Raw genomic sequence first — 19,413 nt, forward strand, 5'->3', positions numbered from 1 at the left:
AGGCAGCGAGAGCTTTTAACCTAAGCTAAGTGCCACTGCCAGCTAAGAGCGAAGCTTTTCATTCATGGAAATTTGTGCGCGACAGAGTTACCTCTCTGCTATGAACAGAACAGTACTTCGCGAATATCGCTGCCAGTGACTTACGAGTCGTGCATGAAAACGGTCGAACAAATTGATTGGTAATCGATTAGCATTTCTCAGACAGGACTATAACAAAAACGGGGATTATAATTATTAGTGCGCAGATGAGTCACATTTTGCATAGCAACATCACCGAACTCAGTGAATTTGAGGCAATTTTTGCCCGGTAAAGCATGGCACTGCTCCGAAGTTGATGAATTTTCATCATTCTGAGGTGCTAATGAAAGTGTTTTCATGTGAATATAGGTTAACTCGAACGTGCAAAAAATGGTGATATCAATGAAAAGTGTTGTACTTGTGGGAATGGTTTTGTGCGAGTTAGTTTGCGGAAATAAAACATCAAAACAGTTCGTACCAAGTAATAGCTGCGAAAAACAAGAGTCTGAAAATGTCAGTGCGAATCCTCGCGTGTGTATTGCTGATGGGTGCCTGCGTGGTACCTTCATGAAGGGATATCGGACAGGATTATTTGAAGCATTTATCGGAATTCCGTTTGCGAAGCCACCTGTGGGGAATTTGCGATTTGCGGTAAGTATTTTTCTCGTAAAAAAAATCCATGAAAGCTTTTCCGTATCGCACACGTTGTCTAAGGCACAAAATATTACCGAAAATAAATCAGTAAATGAAAGCTAAAGGTATCTTCCTTAATTTGGTGCTGAGAAGAAAATGTACTACCGGGGGGTCTAGAACAAGTTTTATTTTTCTCGTGATTTCTAGGACAAATTTCCGCGTAACACACATTTTGTGGGTACTTTTCATCAAAATTTTTTATAGATCCTTAGCTTTCATTTGCTGGATGACTGTTTTTTTTTCGAATAATATTATTCTACAATAGATACCGTGCGCACTTTGTGATATCCTTGTTTTGTTGGTGAATGTTTGAAAACAATCTTTGTAGCAAGGTACATTGTGAGGACATTGTTTAGAGATCAGGTGGAGACGCACGGTACTTTGATGCGTATACTGTTTCAAGGTTGATAATTCTTCGTCATATCTTAGAAACTCAGTTCAACATTGCACTACAACCTTAAATTCAAAAATCTCATGATGTACACCGTGTCCAATAAGTTCTCATACAAAATCAAATTGAATTCATTTCACATCTGTAATTAGAATTTCAAAAGTAAATTTATTTATTGAAAGGCCAACTAACATTGAACAAATACAACATATGTTTTGGAAATAACTGTCCTTTATTCTTCTCTGCTGATCGCTTATGTGTCGTAAGTCCAATTCAGCTGGCACGCACGTCATTTCATTAAGATTTCAAACTAGGTTCCTGTCCTCAGCATTGCTAGTAGCAACTATAACTATTTACAGTTGTGGTAAATTTTCTTCAAAATTAACTTTTTATGATGTTTATCTTCAATATAACGGTTATTTTCAAGGAAATCAGCCCAAACTGAGTATACTTGCAAATTTCTTACCATATCATTACTAAAATTGTGTTATTTTATCCTTAGTATATCCATTTGGTACCATACTGGGAATAAAAACTCAAAATTTACCCTTATGGACTCTATTTAGCTACTGTAGAATGAAAAAATATTCGAACGTTTTTCTTGCGTGCCGGAGCAAACAGATTTCAGAAAATGGAAGTGTACTGCAAGGTTTATAAAAACTAATAGAAAATAAAGTTATTCTAAACCGTATGCTTTATTAAATCAGTATTATGTGGCATTTCAATACATACATTTGTTTTGAAAAAAATGAATCACAGATGTGAAATAAAATTATATTTTCTAAATTTGTATTTTGTATGAGAACTTATTGGACAAGGTGTAAACAGCCAACGATAGTGTAATTTTTATTGTGTTCTTGCTCACTGGGCATAAGCTTAACCCTCTCCTTCCCACGACTTTGAAGGACTGTTTCTATGCCAAGAAAGCGTTTCCGTAAAAAGTGCTTGAACAAAAGTTATTGCAAATTGCCCAATCAATAGTATTTTGATTCTTTATCAATAGTTCTACTTTCGAGAGTTCGTCGAAAATCGAGGGTGCTCTAGAACAACCATGGGAAGTGGAGGATTAATAAAAGAAGATACACTGTTTTAGCTTAGGTTTTCATGAAATGTGTGCGCTTAAAATCGTGAGTTGATGCAAAAGTCGTCGTTGTGAAGACCATCTTGAGATTCCACTGAATCTGTCCTTAATAATTTGACAATAATTTTTCGTTCGGGCCTAATTGACATGATCGATTTCTCTTTGTTGATTCACTTTTTGCACTATTAACAGATAGTAAAAAAATCCTTCATCAAATCCTTCAGGAGTTCCTTCAGAAATTCTTCCAGGGTTTTCTCTAGGATTACCTTCTGGAATTTCTTCAGGGATTACTTAAGGAATTCTTCCAAATTTCCTCAAAAGGAACAAAGGATCTCTTCAGAAACTCCACCAGAAATTCCACCAAGAATTCTTCCAGGAACTTCTTCAGGGATTTTTCCAGGGATTTCTCCATGATTTTCACCAAAGATTCATCCAGGGATTCCTTCATGGGGTTTTTTACAAAAAATCTCGCACAGTTCCTCTAGAGATTCCTTCAGAAATTTATTCAGTAATTGTTTCAAGAATACGTAGGTATTCCTCCAGCAAATTCCACAGGAATACTACCAAGAATTTCTGCAATAATTTCTTCATGAATTTCTCCAGAAATTTCTCCAAGGATTTCTCCAGGAAACCCTCTAGGGACTTTTTCAGAAATTCTTCCAGGAAATTTCTAGGAATACCTTTAAGGCAATTTCTTCAGGGATTTCTCTACGAATTTGTCCAGGGATTTTTCCCACGGATTCTTCTAGGAAGCCTTCTAAGGATTTCTTTAGAAATTCTTCCAGGATTTTTTTCAGGAATACCTTAAAGAATTTTTCAGGGATTCCTCCAGGAATACCTTAAGGAATTCCTCCAGAGATGCCTCCAGGAATTGCTTCAGGGGTTTCCCAAGGATTTCTCCATAAATTTCTACAAGGATTCCCTCCGAGATTCCTTCAGGAATTCCTTCGAGGATTTCTCCAAGAATACCTCTAGAAATTCCTGGAAGTTTTTCTAGAAACAGAAAAATAATAGAAATAGAGACAGAAATCTCCCAGAATTCCTATGGAGTTTACTCCAGAAATCCTGGATCCAGTAATTCTTTCAAGAATTCCTCTAGGAATTCCTGCAGGCATTCATCCAGGATTTTATCCAGGAATTACCCCAGGAACCTCTCTAGGAATTCTTTCAGGTATTGTTCCTGGACATCCTTCAGCAATTATGTCAGCAATTCCTCTAGGAGTTTCAGCAAGAAATCCTCTAGGGATTTCTTCAAACATTCTTCCTGCAAATTCTCCAAGAATATCTTCAGCAATTTTTCAGGGATTCCTCCAGGCATTTCTCCAGGATCTCCTTGATGAATTGCTTCAGGCATTCTTCCATGAATTTAACCAAATATTTTTTCGGAGATTTCTCCAGGAAATCCTCCAGGAATTCTTCCAAGGATTCTTCCAGTCCTCCTGGAATTTCTTAAAAGATTTTTCATGAATTCCTCGCAGAATTCCACTTGAGATTTTTCTTGGAATTCCTGCAGGAATTCTTTCAGGGATTGTTCCAAGAATTCATTCTGAAATTTCTCCATGAATTATGCCAGGAATTTGCCCAGAAGTTCTCCCAGGCATTCCTCCAGGATTTTCTCTAGAGTGCGAAAAGGAACCGAAGTTTAAAAATGGAACCATAACTGGCACAGGGTTCCTATCATTGGAACACGCTGTAAAAAGTAGTTTTGGCTCCGTTTCTATATTTTTCCTGTAAAGTATGGAAACTAAGCTATCTTTGAAAACATTGGCAAAGAATAAGAATATCAAGAATGCCCACTCCGCTGATGCTCGGGGGGACACTACCGCAGCGCTATCTGCGGATGACAGTTCAACCTTCATGCGATAGTGTGCGTTACTGATTGTATGCGAATACCAAAACATACGCACACCACCTTCTCTTATGACAAATCACGTACACTGATACAGAGAGCTTCTACTTTGATACGCGTAGAGAGCGCCACTTGTCTTGTCGCTTGACGTTCACATAGAAAAAGGCAAGAGAGGGCATTCTTTCTATTTTTATTCTCTGATATTGGTGACATCCGTTGGTGTTCTCGTTATTTTTGTACGAATAGTTTTCCTTAGGTAGTGCCATAATTGGTACAGGCACCCTAGTCATGGAAGACATTATGTAGACATTGTGAAAAAAAAAAATCTTCAGGCGGATTTCCATTTTGTTCCGCTGGACAAACAATTTTTAAGGAAATAATTAAGGAAATTCTGGATTAGTCCGCAAAACAGTTCGTAATTTCCAAAAGATTTCAGCTTTAATTTCTTACGAATGTTTTGTAGATTTTACCAAAAAAAAAACTAAGAAGCAATAACGCACGAGTAAATAAAAATCCTAAATTTACCAGAAATTGGTCGCCGCTACCAGCACCACATTGATTTGTATAGAACAGGCGAGCCTTTTTAACGCATTGTACAAAAAAAAAAAACAACAGCGTGACTGCTGAAGAGTTAAATATTGCTTCTAGAATATAATTTTACTATATTCAATTTCATCATGTTGTGTTTAGTTATGAAAGCTAGTAGGTAGAAATTTGATAAGGGAGCTTGCCCCCCCCCCCCCTGACGAAAAAGCTGGCCACGCCCTTGGCTGTAGGGGTGTTTCAGGGTATTTCAGGTGCCTTCTAAGGACGTTCCGTCTGGTTTCGTTGGAGTTTTAAGTTTGGGATTACGGGGATTATGATATTAGTAGTATTCAGTTGTGTTTAGCAGTATTTAGGGAGCTTCATGGACTTCTTAATGGGATTTAAGGGCGATTCAGTGAGGGGGGAGTGTTGTTTTGTCCAGGACCTTTCCAAAGGTGTTACAAGGGATATCAAGGATGTTTCAAGGCGTTACAAAGGGTTTCAGGAGCATTTCAAATTGATTATGATGATATAAAGGACGTTTCAATGAGATTACGGAGATTTCAGGGGCGTTCAGAGGCATTTCAGGCATGGTCGTATCAGTAGGCCCATCGATTTAGGGCCAAGGGGTTTCAGGGGCATTTCTAATGGATTACCGGGATTTCTATATCATTATTGCAATCGGAATATGGATGTTTCAGAGATTTAAAATCCTTTTGGAGGTTTCAGGGAAGTTTCAAGGCATGGCAGGGGCATTTCAAGGGGTTTCAAATGGTTTGTGTTGATTCATTTCATTTATTCAGTTCAACATCAAATTCATGATAACACTGAATCAACAATATGCCGCCATAATACTCGATTTGCAGCTGCAGCTCTCGAACGTCGGTCACGCCCAACACTCGCCAGATCATGCTCCACCTGGTTCGCCCATTGTGCTCTCTGCGCCCCACGCCTTCTTGTACCGACCGGATGGTTAGCAAACACCAACTTTGCAGTGTTGTTGTCCGGCATTCTTGCAACATGCCCTGCCCACCGTATCCGTCCAGCTTTAGCCACTTTCAGGATGTTTGGTATTTGTTTAGGTGTCTCTGAAAATCCTCTGAAAATTTACTGAAATTCCTCCGAAATTCCCCTAAAACCGTCGCGGATCCAATGTAACGCACCTGAGACCCTCTGATATCCCCGAAAACGCCTCCGTAACGCCTCTGAAACTTAGAAACTTCTTAAAATGCCTCCGAAATTCCCCTAAAACCCCATGTAAGGCACTTGATACCCTCCAAAACCCCAGAAAACGCCTCGATTACGCCTCTGAAACCCACCAATAATAATCTGAAACTTTCTGAAATGTCTCCAAAATTTTCTTAAACCCCCTCGGCCTTCAACGCACCTGAGACCCTTCGAAACCACCCAAAACACGTAAGTAACACCTCTAAAATCCACCTAAAGTCCTCTGAGGCTTGCCTTGGAAATCCTCCTAAAACCCCATCGCACTGCATGTAACGCACCTGATACCCTCCGAAACCCCCGAAAACACACATGTAATGCCTCAAAAAAAAAAAAAAAAAAACGTCAGAATTCATCTGGAACTCTCTGCAATGTCTTTGGAAACCCCCTCAGACCCATTGGGGACGAAACAAGTATTCACGACCCAAAATAGTCGGAATATCCTTCAAAAAATCGGCATTATTCACTGAAAAGTCGGCAAAGCTTTTGGCGGATTTTACCGGGTTCTATCGTCTTTTTCGGCTTGTTTTGAAATATTTTGGCTGAGGAAACCTAGTTTCGCCCCCAGCTCAGACCCCAGAAAACGCCCTTTAAACCTGCTCCGAAAATCAACATCCCCACGTTCTCACACTTCCGGTTCTTGAGTAACCTGTATGACTCTTTTTCAATTTTCGTAACCTAGTTCGGAATCACTGGAATTCTTTTGATCTTCATTGTATTTTGAAGTGTCGGAAATTACCCAAGAATTCCTCCAGGCGTTCTTAGGAAATTCTTCCAGTAGTCCCTCCGAGAACACCTCTACGAGTTCCTAGGAATGCCTCAAGACTTCCCGTGAAATTCTTCAGGATTTTCCCAGCATTTTCTCGGAAATTTCTTCAGGAGCTATGCTGGAATTCCTTAAGGAATTACTTTAAGAACCTATAGAAAAATCCTGCAGGAGTTCCTCGGCCGGAAGTTTCTCAGGAATTGCTCCGGAAATTCTCCGAGGATTGCACGGGAGTCCCCCAAGGATTTCTCCAGGAGTTCCCTGAAAACTCCTCAAGGAAGTTTTCCAAAGAGTTCTTCCAGAAATTTCTCCTGGGGTTCCTCCCGGAAGTTTTCCAGGGATTCCTCCAGCGGTTTCTCTAGAAATTCTTCCAGAGATTCCTTCAGGGATTCCTTCAGAAATACCCCCAGGGATTCCTTCAGAAATACCCCAGGGATTTCTTCTCGAATTCCTCAATGGATTCCTCCATGGACTCATCCAGGAATTCATTCAGGTATTCCTCCAGGAATTTTCAAAAGATCCTTCAGGAATTCATCCGAGATTTCCTCCAACAACTAATCCTGGGATTCCTCCAGGAATTCTTCAAGGGATTCTTCCAGAAACTCCTCCAAGGATTCCTCCAGAGTTTCCTTCAGGAATTACTCCAGAAATTCCTCCAAGAATTTCTCCATGAATAACTAATAATAATTTATCTATGAATTCTTCAGATTTCTTCAGAAATTCCTCCAGGAATTTTTCCACAAATTTATCCCAGAATACCTCCAGCAAATCCAACAGGGGTTCTTCCCGGAATTCCTCACAAGGATTCTTCCTGAAAATTTTCCAGGAATACCATCAGTCATTCTTCCATGGAATCCTCCAGGAATTCTTCCTAAATATACTCTAGGATGTATTCCAGAAATTCATTCAGCAAATACTCCTGGAGTTCCACCAGGAACTACTTTAGGAATTTCTCAAGGAATTACTATACGAATTCCTCCAGGAATTGTTCCTGGAAATACCCCAGAAATTTCTACAAGAAATATTCCAGGAATTTCTCCAACTGCAGGAATTCCTACAAGAATTGCTGTAGGAATTACTACAGGAATTTCTCCAGAAATTCCTTCAATTTCAGTTATTGTGGGAAATACTTTAGGAATTCCTCGCATGAATTACTCCATGATTTCTTACAGGAAATACTCCAGGAAATCCTCCAGTTATTCCTCCAGAAAATAAAAATTGAAAAAAAATAGCTTTAAAAATTCTCCACCAGTTCAAGGAAATCCTTCAGGAAGTCCTCTAAGAATTTTTCTGGGAAAATCTTTAAAAATTCCTTCACAAATTGCTGCATGCAGAATGTACTCCGGGAATTCCTCCAGGGGTTTCTCCAGATATTATTTCAAGAAATTCCTGGAAGTATTCTTGTGAAAAATTCACAATTAAAAGAATTCTTGAAAGATTTCTGGGAGATATTCCTGAAGGAACTCATGGAAGGGAATTCTTTAAAGGATTGTTGGAGGAGTTCTTGGCGGATATCTTGGAGAAAATCCTGGACGAATAATTTAAGGATTTCCTGATGGAATTCTTGGAGGAATTCCTGGGTGGGGGTATACCTGTAGGCATTTCTGGAGAAATTTCTGAAGGATTTCTGAAGGTTTTTATTGAAATTCTTTGGAGGTATTCATAGAGAAATTCACATAGAAATCCCTGGCTAAGATCCTGGAGGGATTTTTGGAGGATTTTTGGATTCTTGGAAATATTGGAGCAGGACTTGGAGAAATTCCTATAAGAGTTCCTGTCGTTATTCTTGAAATAATTTCTGGAGAAATTCCCGAACTGATTCTTGAAGGAATTTCGCGAGGAATTCTTAGAAAAATTCCTGGAAGAATTTCGGGAAAAAATTTTGGAGGAATTCTTGGAGTATTTCTGGAGGATTTCTCGGAAGAAGTCTCGGAGAAGTTCCTGGAGAAATCCTTGAAGGAATTCTTGGAGGAATCCCTGGAGTTGTCCCAGAAGTATTTTCTTGAGGAATTTCTGGAGGTTATCTGTAGAATCTAGGAAGTATTCATAAAGGAATTTCTGGAGGAATTTTTGAATGAATTCTTGAAGGAATTTCTTGAAGAAATCCCTGGAGGTATTCCAGGCGAAATTCATGACGGGATTGTTAGCAGAAATCATAGAGGGTTCTTTGGTGAATCTTTTGGGGAAGGTCCAGTAGGAGTTTTTGGAATTCCTGGAGGGATTCTTGGAAGAATTCTCGGCAGATGTCTTGGAGGAATTCATAGAGGAATTCTTGGGGGAGTTCTTGAAGATATTATAAGAGAAACTCCTGGAGGACTTCCTGAAGTAATTTCCGGAGAAACTTCTGGGGGAATTTCTGGAGGAATTTCTGGAAGAATCCCTTGCGGTATCCCTAAAGAAATCCCTGGATGAGTTGTTGGAGGAAATGTTGGTTGAATTCCTGAAGGAGCTCTGGAGGAATTCCTGGAAGAATACCTGAATGAAATCCTGGTTGTTCCATGGAGGAATCCATTGAGGAATTCGCTGAAGGAATCCCTGGGGGTATTTCTGAAGGAATCCTTGGAAGAATTTCTGGAGGAAACTCTGGAGGAATCCCTGGAGGAATTTCTGGAAAAATCCCTTGCGGTACTCCTAAAGAAATTCCTGAATTAGTTGTTGGAGGAAATCTTGGATGAATTCCTGAAGAAGCTTTGGAGCAATTCCTGGATGAGTCCATGAAGTAATCCATTGAGGAATTCGCGAAGGAATCCCTGGGGGTATTTCTGAAGGAATCCCTGTCAAATTCCTAGGAAAATTCCAGGAGGAATCCCAGGAGAAATTTCTGGAAGAACTTAATGAGGAACTTCCGGAGGAATTCCCGAGGAACTCCTGCGTGATTTTTCGAAATTTTTGAAGTAATTCCTGAGGAACTCCTGAAGGAATTCCAGCATAGCTCCTGAAGAAGCGGAGAAACGCCTTTAGGAATTCTTGGGTAATTTCCGACACTTTAAAATACCATAAAGATCATTTGTTTGTCAGTGGATGCACAAGTAACACAAAGAAATACTCAAAATATTATGAGATACAACAGAGATAATCGTGAAAGAATTACATCGATGAAATACAGAGATGTACAAGAGTAGAGCTTGAAGGTCTTAATTCCAGAATAGTTTGGATGACCTAGATCACCAAATGAATGTTGCAAAGTTATCAGAATTACACTCTGAAGCTCTAAGAGTAGCGTAGATTATATTCCGCATTCGCTACTTTAAAAATATCCTTAGATTTATAGATACTGTGACCCATACTTCAAAATGCATTGGATCCATTAGTAAGCCAATGGACACCCAAATAGCAACAAATAGAGATATTCGTAATATAATGAGGTGCAACAGACACACTCGTGAAAGAATTATGCCGATAGAGTGAAAAAAAAAAACAAGAGTAAAGCCTGTAGATCTAGAGGGTCTTAATTCCAGAATAGTTTGGAAACCTGGAATATCCCATGAAGGTATTGTAGCTGCGCACTGAGGTTCCATCAGCAGTATAGACTATTTTCCACGATTTTTTTTTACAGCTAAAGCATGATACAGTATGTAGATATCGTAACTCAAACTTCTAAGTGTATTGGAGGTAATTTGTATTTCACGTAATGTCCAACTAGGTACCACAATACCAAGTTGCTCATAGCGTTGCGAGGTCTAATGGACATCAACGTGTCTAAATTTCTTAAACAGAGTGTACACAAACGATGGTAGATGTTGTAGATCTTAAGAAAATTAATTCCAGAGTAGTTTGGATGATCTAGATCACCCAATTCATGTACCATGAATTTTCTAGGGGTACTTTGAGGCTTTTTGAGTACCGTAGACTATGTTCTGTGATCATTCATCGTGTTTAAAATTTGGTTGAGAATATTGGATTTGTGTCACAAACTTCGGAGTACTTTGGAGGCCTTAGAATAGCTCTGGGATCAAAACTTCTACAGACTATGATGGGTAGTAATACATTGCATGTCAAGGATCTGTGAAACTATTGAAGATTAGCAAAACGATGAAATTTGAGCAAAATACATGTAGAATTTATAAAAAATACAAAATAAGCCACGTATTTTTGGCTCCCAGCAAAAGGGGGGGGGGGGAGGTACCATGCATTTCTTAACACAACTATTCCCCTTGACTATAAAAAAAATTCCGGCGTAAAATGTTTTGAAACAAAGAAGATATTGCATTTTGTAGGGTCTAGCTCAAATCCAAAGTAAGATTCAATCCTGGATTCAATAAACCACGATCAGCGTCTTTATATCACCACGTGTCAGTCAATTCTCCCTTCCAAGTAGGTTCCCGACTACTATGACCGTTTCTTCTCGTTGCCCCTAACAACGAGCACATGTCTCGGGACACCGAAGCAAATCATCTACTCATTATTTTAGAATAACATTATCAATTTCCTACACATTTCTACCAAAAGAAGATCGTCCCGGGTGTTTACGGGATTAAAAAAATTAACAATTTTCATATTGTTTTACTGCTATACAAAACACGTACTCTCACAAAAAACATATTTCTCTTCCACAGAACCCAGTACCGGTAGAACCCTGGCGGGACCAAGGAGATTATGACGCCACAGTTGAAAAATCCATGTGTGTTCAGAAAAATGAACTTTTACCAGTCGCGGTTGCCATGGGCAGCGAGGATTGCTTGTACTTAAACGTGTATCGACCAAAGGTGAGTTCCTGTTTGATTTATGTGTATATATTTTTTTTCATGTTGGTCATATTGACGTAGGACATGACGTGAAACTAAGTCATATAGAATAGTTGGCTATTAATCCAAACCGATTAATATCGATTGGTATTTGCTCTCAGCTGTTTAATTACCTAATTTGCATAATCACGTTTCGTTTTTTTAAGATCTTATCACAAGTTTTTAAACTGGTTTCCTAAAAAAATCGCAGCACGTTGATTGCACTGGTCCACATAATAAAAAAAAGTTGAGTTAGCAATGTGGCTAAAGAAGATCAGATCTTGTACGTTGTACCGACTTTTCAAACCCTCTTAGCAGAATACGTTCTGTTGAATGTGCGTAATCAGTTCTGTTTCTCTTAATTCCGCCCTCTTTTTTTTATAAGGGAAGGCTGAACGTCGAGAAGTTGAGTACAATTTGCCCAGAGTCCCAGTATTGACTAAGCTCTAAGGGTGTCTGGCCATTTGGTCAAATGCCGTTTGGCTGAAAGTTGTTTGACCCAACACCATTCGGCTGAATGCCACCTGGGAGACTGGGACGTTTGGCCGAATGATGATCAAAAAACAAACTCTGGGTAACAAATAGTGTGTTTAAAGTGGTTGATCAAATTTTCACCGAAGATTTTTCCTTCTTTCATCTTAAGCTGTTCTTTCTAGATTTATTTATTTGGAACTACATATTTGACATCTGAAATATTTGCTTTTTTAAATCATAGGCTATCTAAATCATGGCCTGCTCTTTCGAGTTATGCTTATGTAGAGAGTAGTGGCATGATCTCGTAATTCATCATTTCTTTTTCGGTCAAACGGCATTCGGTTAAATGGCGTTCGGCCAAACAGCATGATCGGAAACCGCTTAGAGATATCATTCAGCAAAATTTAAAAAAAATGTATTCGTCGATCATAAGACTAATTCAACTGTCGACCAGTGTGTAATTAATGGCGATACATATAACAGCATATTGTGACATTTTGATTTAATAACACAAAGCAATATGTGCACTGTGCAGTGCTAGTGCACACTGTGCACTGCACACGCACAAATAATTAGTATTTTACAACTGATAACTGCTGCATACTAGTCTATAAAAAGATTTGCTTCTCACCAGACGACCAGACCTGGGCGGGGACTAGAAAGATCTATTACAAGCACTGCTTTTCTCAGCCATAACAGGCTAGTGATTGTGTTACTTTACGTGACACGTGTAAATAATGAGTGAATTTCCCCGGGCGGGATGGGAAATTACCATAATACGGCCTATCTGGATGCAAATTATTGTGGTTTAATATTTATTGTTCGGACAACCTCGTGATTGCGGGATCACTGATCGATAGATAGACCGTGTGACCTCAGTGCCCAGGTAAGCGCAATTCCCGATCGACGGGGTTACAACTTGGAAGGAAGGCGTGTACGCTATACGGCTGTTGCTATGGATACGGCTTTACTAACGCCTATTAGGCGAACTGGGTATCTTGGATGACACGTGTGTGAGCTTATCGAACAGTAGTAGGTAATGGGGTGGCACGTGTATGGTTTTTGAATGGCTCTGTTGTCCGACTGCCGCTGATATTGTGCGATAATTTTGATTGATGTTTGATAATGAACCAGTTTTTGAATGGAATTCTCCGTTTGGAAAAATACGGAAGGCCGATTTTTGTTTTATTTTCGGTTGGTTTGTTTAGCTAATCGACCTCAGGTGGAATTGCTCAACAGTTTGTAGATCGATTTCTCGTGGAAATTCTCCGCGACAATTACGCACTGGGATCATGAAGATACATTTTTTTTTTCAACTGTATTGAGAAGCTTATCTGTAGCGGATACCGCATTGGAAATTGCAATATTTGTAACAAATGATACCGAATCTGTCGATTTGCTGTATCATACATTGACCTTGCTGAAATTTGATACATGCCAGACGCCTTTGCAGTCACATCAATAGTGACTTTGCAAGTGCTCAAAGACATGTGCTCACAGATAAATTAATCCAACTCGCCTGTTTCTTTGTCTGACTTATCGTGTCCCAATTTCGGGTCAAATTAAAAAGCTGAAAAAAAGATATATGTAGCTAATTATCCAGGTCGGCAATGTGATTCCTGGATCAGTCTCAAAACAATCAGCAAATGGGGTACTATTGAACTCCTACCGTAAACATAGATCCCGCTCATTTTTCGAATCCACTTTCGGAAGGGTGTATAAACTCTTCCCGGAGATTTTTTCGCGTTGATAAAGTATAACGGCGATAAGGCGGTGCTTATCACCACCTCTGCGCTGCCGGTAAAATCATCGCGCTGGCTTGGCATCGCATCGGTGACTTCAAGCACACACGCCGACCGACGATGCTTGTTTTGTTTTGCAGGTTTCTTACTTTGTCATTCACCGTCTGAGCCAACCAACCAACAGCGATCGACGCGGTCCACTGCAATTTTTCGCGCGCTTCAGTCGTGCAGTGTAGTAGGCGGCGACGGCGACGGTGGCGGGTGGCGTGAGAAATGCAAATGAACTCTGTCCAGCTATGTAGTAGGCCACGCGCGCTTCCCGGGAAGCACGTGCTGAGGTGTGAAAACGATTACAGTCATTGCACAATTATGGGTCACACACAATTATTAGTCACTTTCCACTTTAATAGATAAATACTAATTAATTGCAAGCTTTTGTAAGCTATTATTAATTTTCGCACATAAGTTGATTTGTTTTGTGTCACTATACGTATCTCACACAGGCTTATACGTCAAAACATACATATTTTCAATATTTTTTTGTTCGGCGCAAAACTAGCTGTCAAAGTAACGCTTCGATTGTGAATATCAGACAGTGAGTGCGCTGCTTTCGTAAGCTCTGTAAAAGCGAGATTTAGTGATTTTCAAGTGCGAAATGGTGTCGTCACCAGAACAAAGGTATAATTTACGTTCTAAATGTAGAAATTCATGTGACTGGAGCTAATTAAAGCTTATTTCAGGCAAAATTTAAGTGACTCATTATTGTGCCAAGGAACACCGTAAATCACACAATTATGGGTCACCTTTTGTGCAGCATTATATTGACAGTTCTGCGTACATGGGCATTGCATACTTTTAGGCGTTTATCGGTGGTTGTGTTGGAGAATTTGTCCCAATTTTGAAAAAATGAATTCAAATCGTGAAAACACGCTTCGTTAAGAGGTTTGAGACCAGTTTTGGATTCTACTATAGTTGATCTATCGAGAATAAGTGATCATTCAATGAAAAAATAGACGAAACATTATTTTTGAGCCGATTCCTCTTGAGTGACCTATAATAGGCAACAAATTGACCCATAATTGTTACACAGCCAATTTTGACCCATTATTGTGGTTTTCATTATTCACCAACATTTTAGTAATTTTCACCGCCTAAAGCTAATTTTACAAGCAGATCTTTATTTAAAACAATAAAAAGGGGTTTCAATGAAGAGAATATAAAATAAAAATAATGAAAGTGTTATTTTTGTATGAAAAACGATTCATATTATGAAATGGTTGTACCTTGAGTGACCCATAATTGTGCAATGAGTGTACTTTTTGTTTGCTCGATCAGCTGATTCAGCATATGCATTTCTGTGCCACAACTGATATGTTTTCTTTTTCCTTCGTTCCAGACTCAGAATGCCAGCAAAGCGACCTTGCCGGTGATGGTTTACATTCATGGGGGTGGATACTTTTCGGGCAGTGCCAGTCCAGGAATAGTTGGACCGGAATACTTCATGGATACCAAGCGCGTTGTCTTGGTGACGATTCAGTATCGCGTCGGGGTGTTTGGATTTCTGGCAACCGGTGATGAAGTGGTGCCAGGAAATTTCGGCTTGAAGGATCAAACGCTGGCCTTGGAGTGGGTGAAGAAAAACATCGACAAGTTCGGAGGTAATCCAACGTTAGTGACAATTTTCGGTCAGAGTGCCGGTGGCGGATCGGTTCACATGCATATGATCAGTCCTTTGAGCGAGGGGCTTTTCTCGAGAGCAATAGTGATGAGTGGCAATGCAATTGCTCCATGGAATTTTCCTACGAAGGATCCGCTGGATTTGGCGAGACGGCAAGCAGAAGCAGTGGGTATCACATGTGCAAAGAATTTAACCTCCAGGCAGATAGTAGATGTACTAAGAAACGTCGATGCTTTGGTTCTCTCTGATAGCATAAGTAAACTGAAGCCATGGTCGGTAGATCCATTGACACTGTATCGACCGGTGGTTGAATCGCCTTCATGGTCCAACCAGGCCTTTCTGGTGGAGGATCCGCGGGAATCGTGGCAAAAGGGAAACTATCAGCAAATTCCTTGGATGACCGGGTATTTATCGAACGATGGAGCCGTACGTGCCATTGCGATTACAACAAATCAACAGCTGTTGAAGGATCTTAACGCTAATATTAGCACGCTGATGCCACTGCTGTTGGAAAAGGAGCTTTCTGAAGAATTTATGATGGCTTTGAAGGATCGTTTCTTTACAAACAGTTCCAGCAACGAGTGGATTACCGAGAAGAATGCGCAACAATTGATCAAGGTAAGAATGTACAGATAGATGTGTTGTTACTTTCCTGATTGCGTGATATTGTGCACCTCTCTGGCATCCTGGATTTAGTTTAGTTATAATTAAGATTGTGTGTGATTGTAACTATGGCAGATACATATTTTGACGTCAACTGTAAGATCGTCTTCAATGTCTAGTACTAGACTCGACTCGTCGTTTGCAGTCAAAATGAGGGAATTCTGTTACCGTGAAGGTATGTTGAGAGCATTGAGTAAGCCGAGAAAAATCACAGCAGGCTATGCTACCACAAATGTCTCAGTTTCGTGTTGGCTTTGTATTCAACCAACCGCATCATTGAATGGTCCTATACAACATCTGCTTGAAAGTGTGTGATAGTTGATATTAATTCAGCAGTTAGCAACGACGCACGACACATCAAGTGATCTAGAAGGCATGGCGAATTTTTATATGAAGTTTAGACACCCGTGTTGTCGCCGCTCGTTTTGTAATGCCAGCCAGATTGCTTTCTTGTAGCTCCCGCTTGTTCTCAATAAATCTAAACCTCACAAAAGTTTAGCTTGAGCTTGATTGACCGCCCGTGGATGCTACTCCAGTCAGTATCACTTAATCAGCTACACTCATACAAGATACCAATGAGATAGCTACCGGGGACTAGCAGGTATCTTCAGTGTGTGAGTAGTGTTGGTGATCTTCTATTGTTAGGCGACAATGGCGCCTGCCATGTCAGGCTGCAGGTCAATGTGGGGAAGGGAGAGGAACTGATGATTGCAATCGTTTGTTTCCACAGCAGACCGAATATACCTCTGCGTCTACATAAATTTATGCGGATGTCCGAGTGTTGGTTAGGATATGGTTGGAAGAGGGTTCACACATCGGTGTGTGGATGCAAGGCGTAAGGTGGAAGATTAGTGTGTTTATTACTCTGAAGATAATGCGGCACAGTTCGGTTGATGCATATCGCCTGTTATCTGATAGATTGACACTGTGCTATGAAAGTTGGAAGGAAGGGAAACGAATTTATTTTTTCAACCCGTTTCTGTCCTAGCGATGGCTATGAACATGTGAATATACAGGAGATCACTAACTAATATGCATGAGTTGTATATGTAGCTGCGTGCTTGAGCTGCACTTTTTCGAAAATTTCATGTTTGTGCTCATATGCGTATGGAATGACCATGCGTCTCCATCACTTTAAAATGCCGTTTATTTTATTTTTGGGCTACATGGTGAACTTCTGTGAGTAATACAAAATATCAGGAGACTCGCTTGCTGCAGAGTAATAATCATCCAGAAATTGCTTCAGAAATTCCTTCTGAATTCCTCATAAATTTCTTCCGATTTACCTACGGCAGTTTCTTCTCAGATTTTTCCTAGAGTTCATTCTAAGATACATTCAGGGGATCCTACTTGAATTCCTTTTTTTTCTAAGATTTCACCAGAGGTTCCTTTGAGGGACCCCCAGGAGTTCCTGCTGAAGTTACTCTGGTGTTTCTTCTGGTGTTCCTCCAGGAATTAAATCTGGGAATCTACAAGAAGTTTATTCTTGGATTCGTCAAGAAAATTCCTTGGGATTTCCTTTTTTGAATTCTTTCAGCAGTTTCTTCTGGTACTGCTTCAAAAGATTGATCTGTGATTTTCCAAGGAGCTCCTACTGAGGTTTCTCAAGAAGTTTTTCTGAGTCATGGGCCATGTCATGTCTTGGATTCATCCAGAAGCTCCTTCGAGGATTCCCTCAGAGTTCTTTTACGAATACCTCCTTAAGTTCCTTCTGGGTTTACTCCAAACTTTTCTAAGATTGATTAGAAATTCCTTCAAAGATTCATCCTTCTGGAAATTTCAATCGTGAATTCCGGAGTTCACTCCTTCTTTTTTAGATTTCTTCAAGAGTGTTCGGAAATTTTTCAAGGAATTTCTTTCGAGATTCCTCCTTTGAAAATTACAAGATTTATTCAGAAATTCCCCCCGGGATACTTCCAGGATTTTTTCCTGGATTCCTCAAGGAGTTCTTTCTGTAGTTCCTGAAGGAGTTCCTTCGGGGATATCTCATGAAGTTCCTTCTGAGATGTCTCCAATGGTTCTTGGACACTCTTGGATAAACTCCAGAAGCCAATTCTGGTCAATTTTGGAGGAACCCCAGAAGGATCTTCAGGAGGTATACGTAAAGGAACCTTGAGGGAACCCTCGAAGGAGTGTCTGGAGGAATCCAAGACAGACTCTCTTTGAGGAATCTCAGAAAGAGCTCTTTGAAAAATCACAGAAGAAACTTTAGAAGCATTACCAGAAGACAATGCTGGAGTTAAAAAAAAGATACCCTAAAGAACTTCTTGATGGAGGGGGAATGAGGTCTGAAATGCCTGAAAAATGATGGTCGCCATTTTTAATGTCGTCGTTACGTTAATCTTACCAAATAGAAGATTGGCTTCTTGTACCACTTTCGTTTTACGAATCAACTCTTAAAAACGATGTGAATGTTTTAGTTTCGTGAATATTTCTGTTGAAGTATCAATTTTGTTCAGCTGCCGTTATTACTTTGAATGTCTAACAAACTAAGGCTATATTTATAATTGAAAACGATGAAAGTTTAAAAAATAGCATCTTACCTCACCTTACCGTACATGTCGGCTTACAGGGAATGTGGATCCTGTACACGGAACTGCAGCACGTGCATAACAAATCTCATTAAAAACATCGTCACGAAAACGTAGCTGCCCAACGCTAAACGTACCTACTGTGTTTGGCCGGGCCATCAATAGGTGGCGGTAGTGAGCAAACGTCAAACGATGCCAGTGCGGTGCCGGTGGCCAATCGACCAACTGCCGAAAATTTGATCAACCGGTAAAAGGGTGATCGATAGGAAGTGGGAGGAGTGTGACATCTGTTTCGCTGTGTCTTTATTGTACTCTGTCGTATATTCTAGAGTAATATACCATACAACCAAAATCAAACCATGATTCATTTATTTTAGGTTGTGTTTTTTTTTATTAAACTCTTGGACTTATTTCTCTTCAAAGAGTTGTTAACATTTCCTCATCAAATCGATTGTTAAAACACGCGATTACTGTGCTAATACATCATGTACCAGCAAACTAAATGTCATCTAACCGAACTTTGTTGGGTTTACAAAAATACATTCTGTTTCATAGATCAAATATAGATAGTAGAGTAATTCTGTGAATTTTATATCAATCCACAGAAATAAACATGCCTCCTGGCGAAGAAAAATATCGAGAGAAACTCTACAACAAATACATATATAGCGGCGAAATCAACAACTAATTGTTGAATCACCATATGATTCTTGACTTCCTGAAGAACTTTGCCGAAGATCACCCTCTTCTATCTGCTCTGGATCCCTAGATAGAGAAGTTTTAAGCATTACTTGACAACTAGCACCACCTAGCAATGAAATCACAAACTATTTGTTAATTCACTAGGTAGCTCTTGACTTCCTGAAGAACTTTGCCGAAGACGACCGTTTTCTATTTGCCTTGGATTGCGAGCTAGAGAAGTTTAAAATTTTACTTGACAACTAGTGTCACCTAGCGGCGAAATCACCCACTAAATGTTGAATCACCAGATAGGTTTTGACTTCCTGAAGAACTTTGCCGAAGATAACACTTTTCTATATGCTTTGGATCCCGA

The 19,413-nt window shown here is 39.8% G+C and overlaps 1 protein-coding gene across 1 annotated transcript in view; it reads left to right on the forward strand.

Annotated features, from left to right (window-relative positions):
- LOC109409689 (juvenile hormone esterase) overlaps positions 1-19,413 on the forward strand; it is a 42,072-nt gene that overhangs the window by 13,332 nt on the left and 9,327 nt on the right. Inside the window, exons 2-4 of the mRNA XM_029870158.2 lie at positions 388-669; positions 11,104-11,253; positions 14,884-15,783. Of these exons, the coding sequence (XP_029726018.1) occupies positions 388-669; positions 11,104-11,253; positions 14,884-15,783 (1,332 nt within the window). The remainder of the gene's footprint in view (positions 1-387; positions 670-11,103; positions 11,254-14,883; positions 15,784-19,413) is intronic.

The sequence above is a fragment of the Aedes albopictus genome, chromosome 2, assembly GCF_035046485.1.
Source record: "Aedes albopictus strain Foshan chromosome 2, AalbF5, whole genome shotgun sequence".
Classification (NCBI taxonomy): Eukaryota; Metazoa; Arthropoda; class Insecta; order Diptera; family Culicidae; genus Aedes; species Aedes albopictus.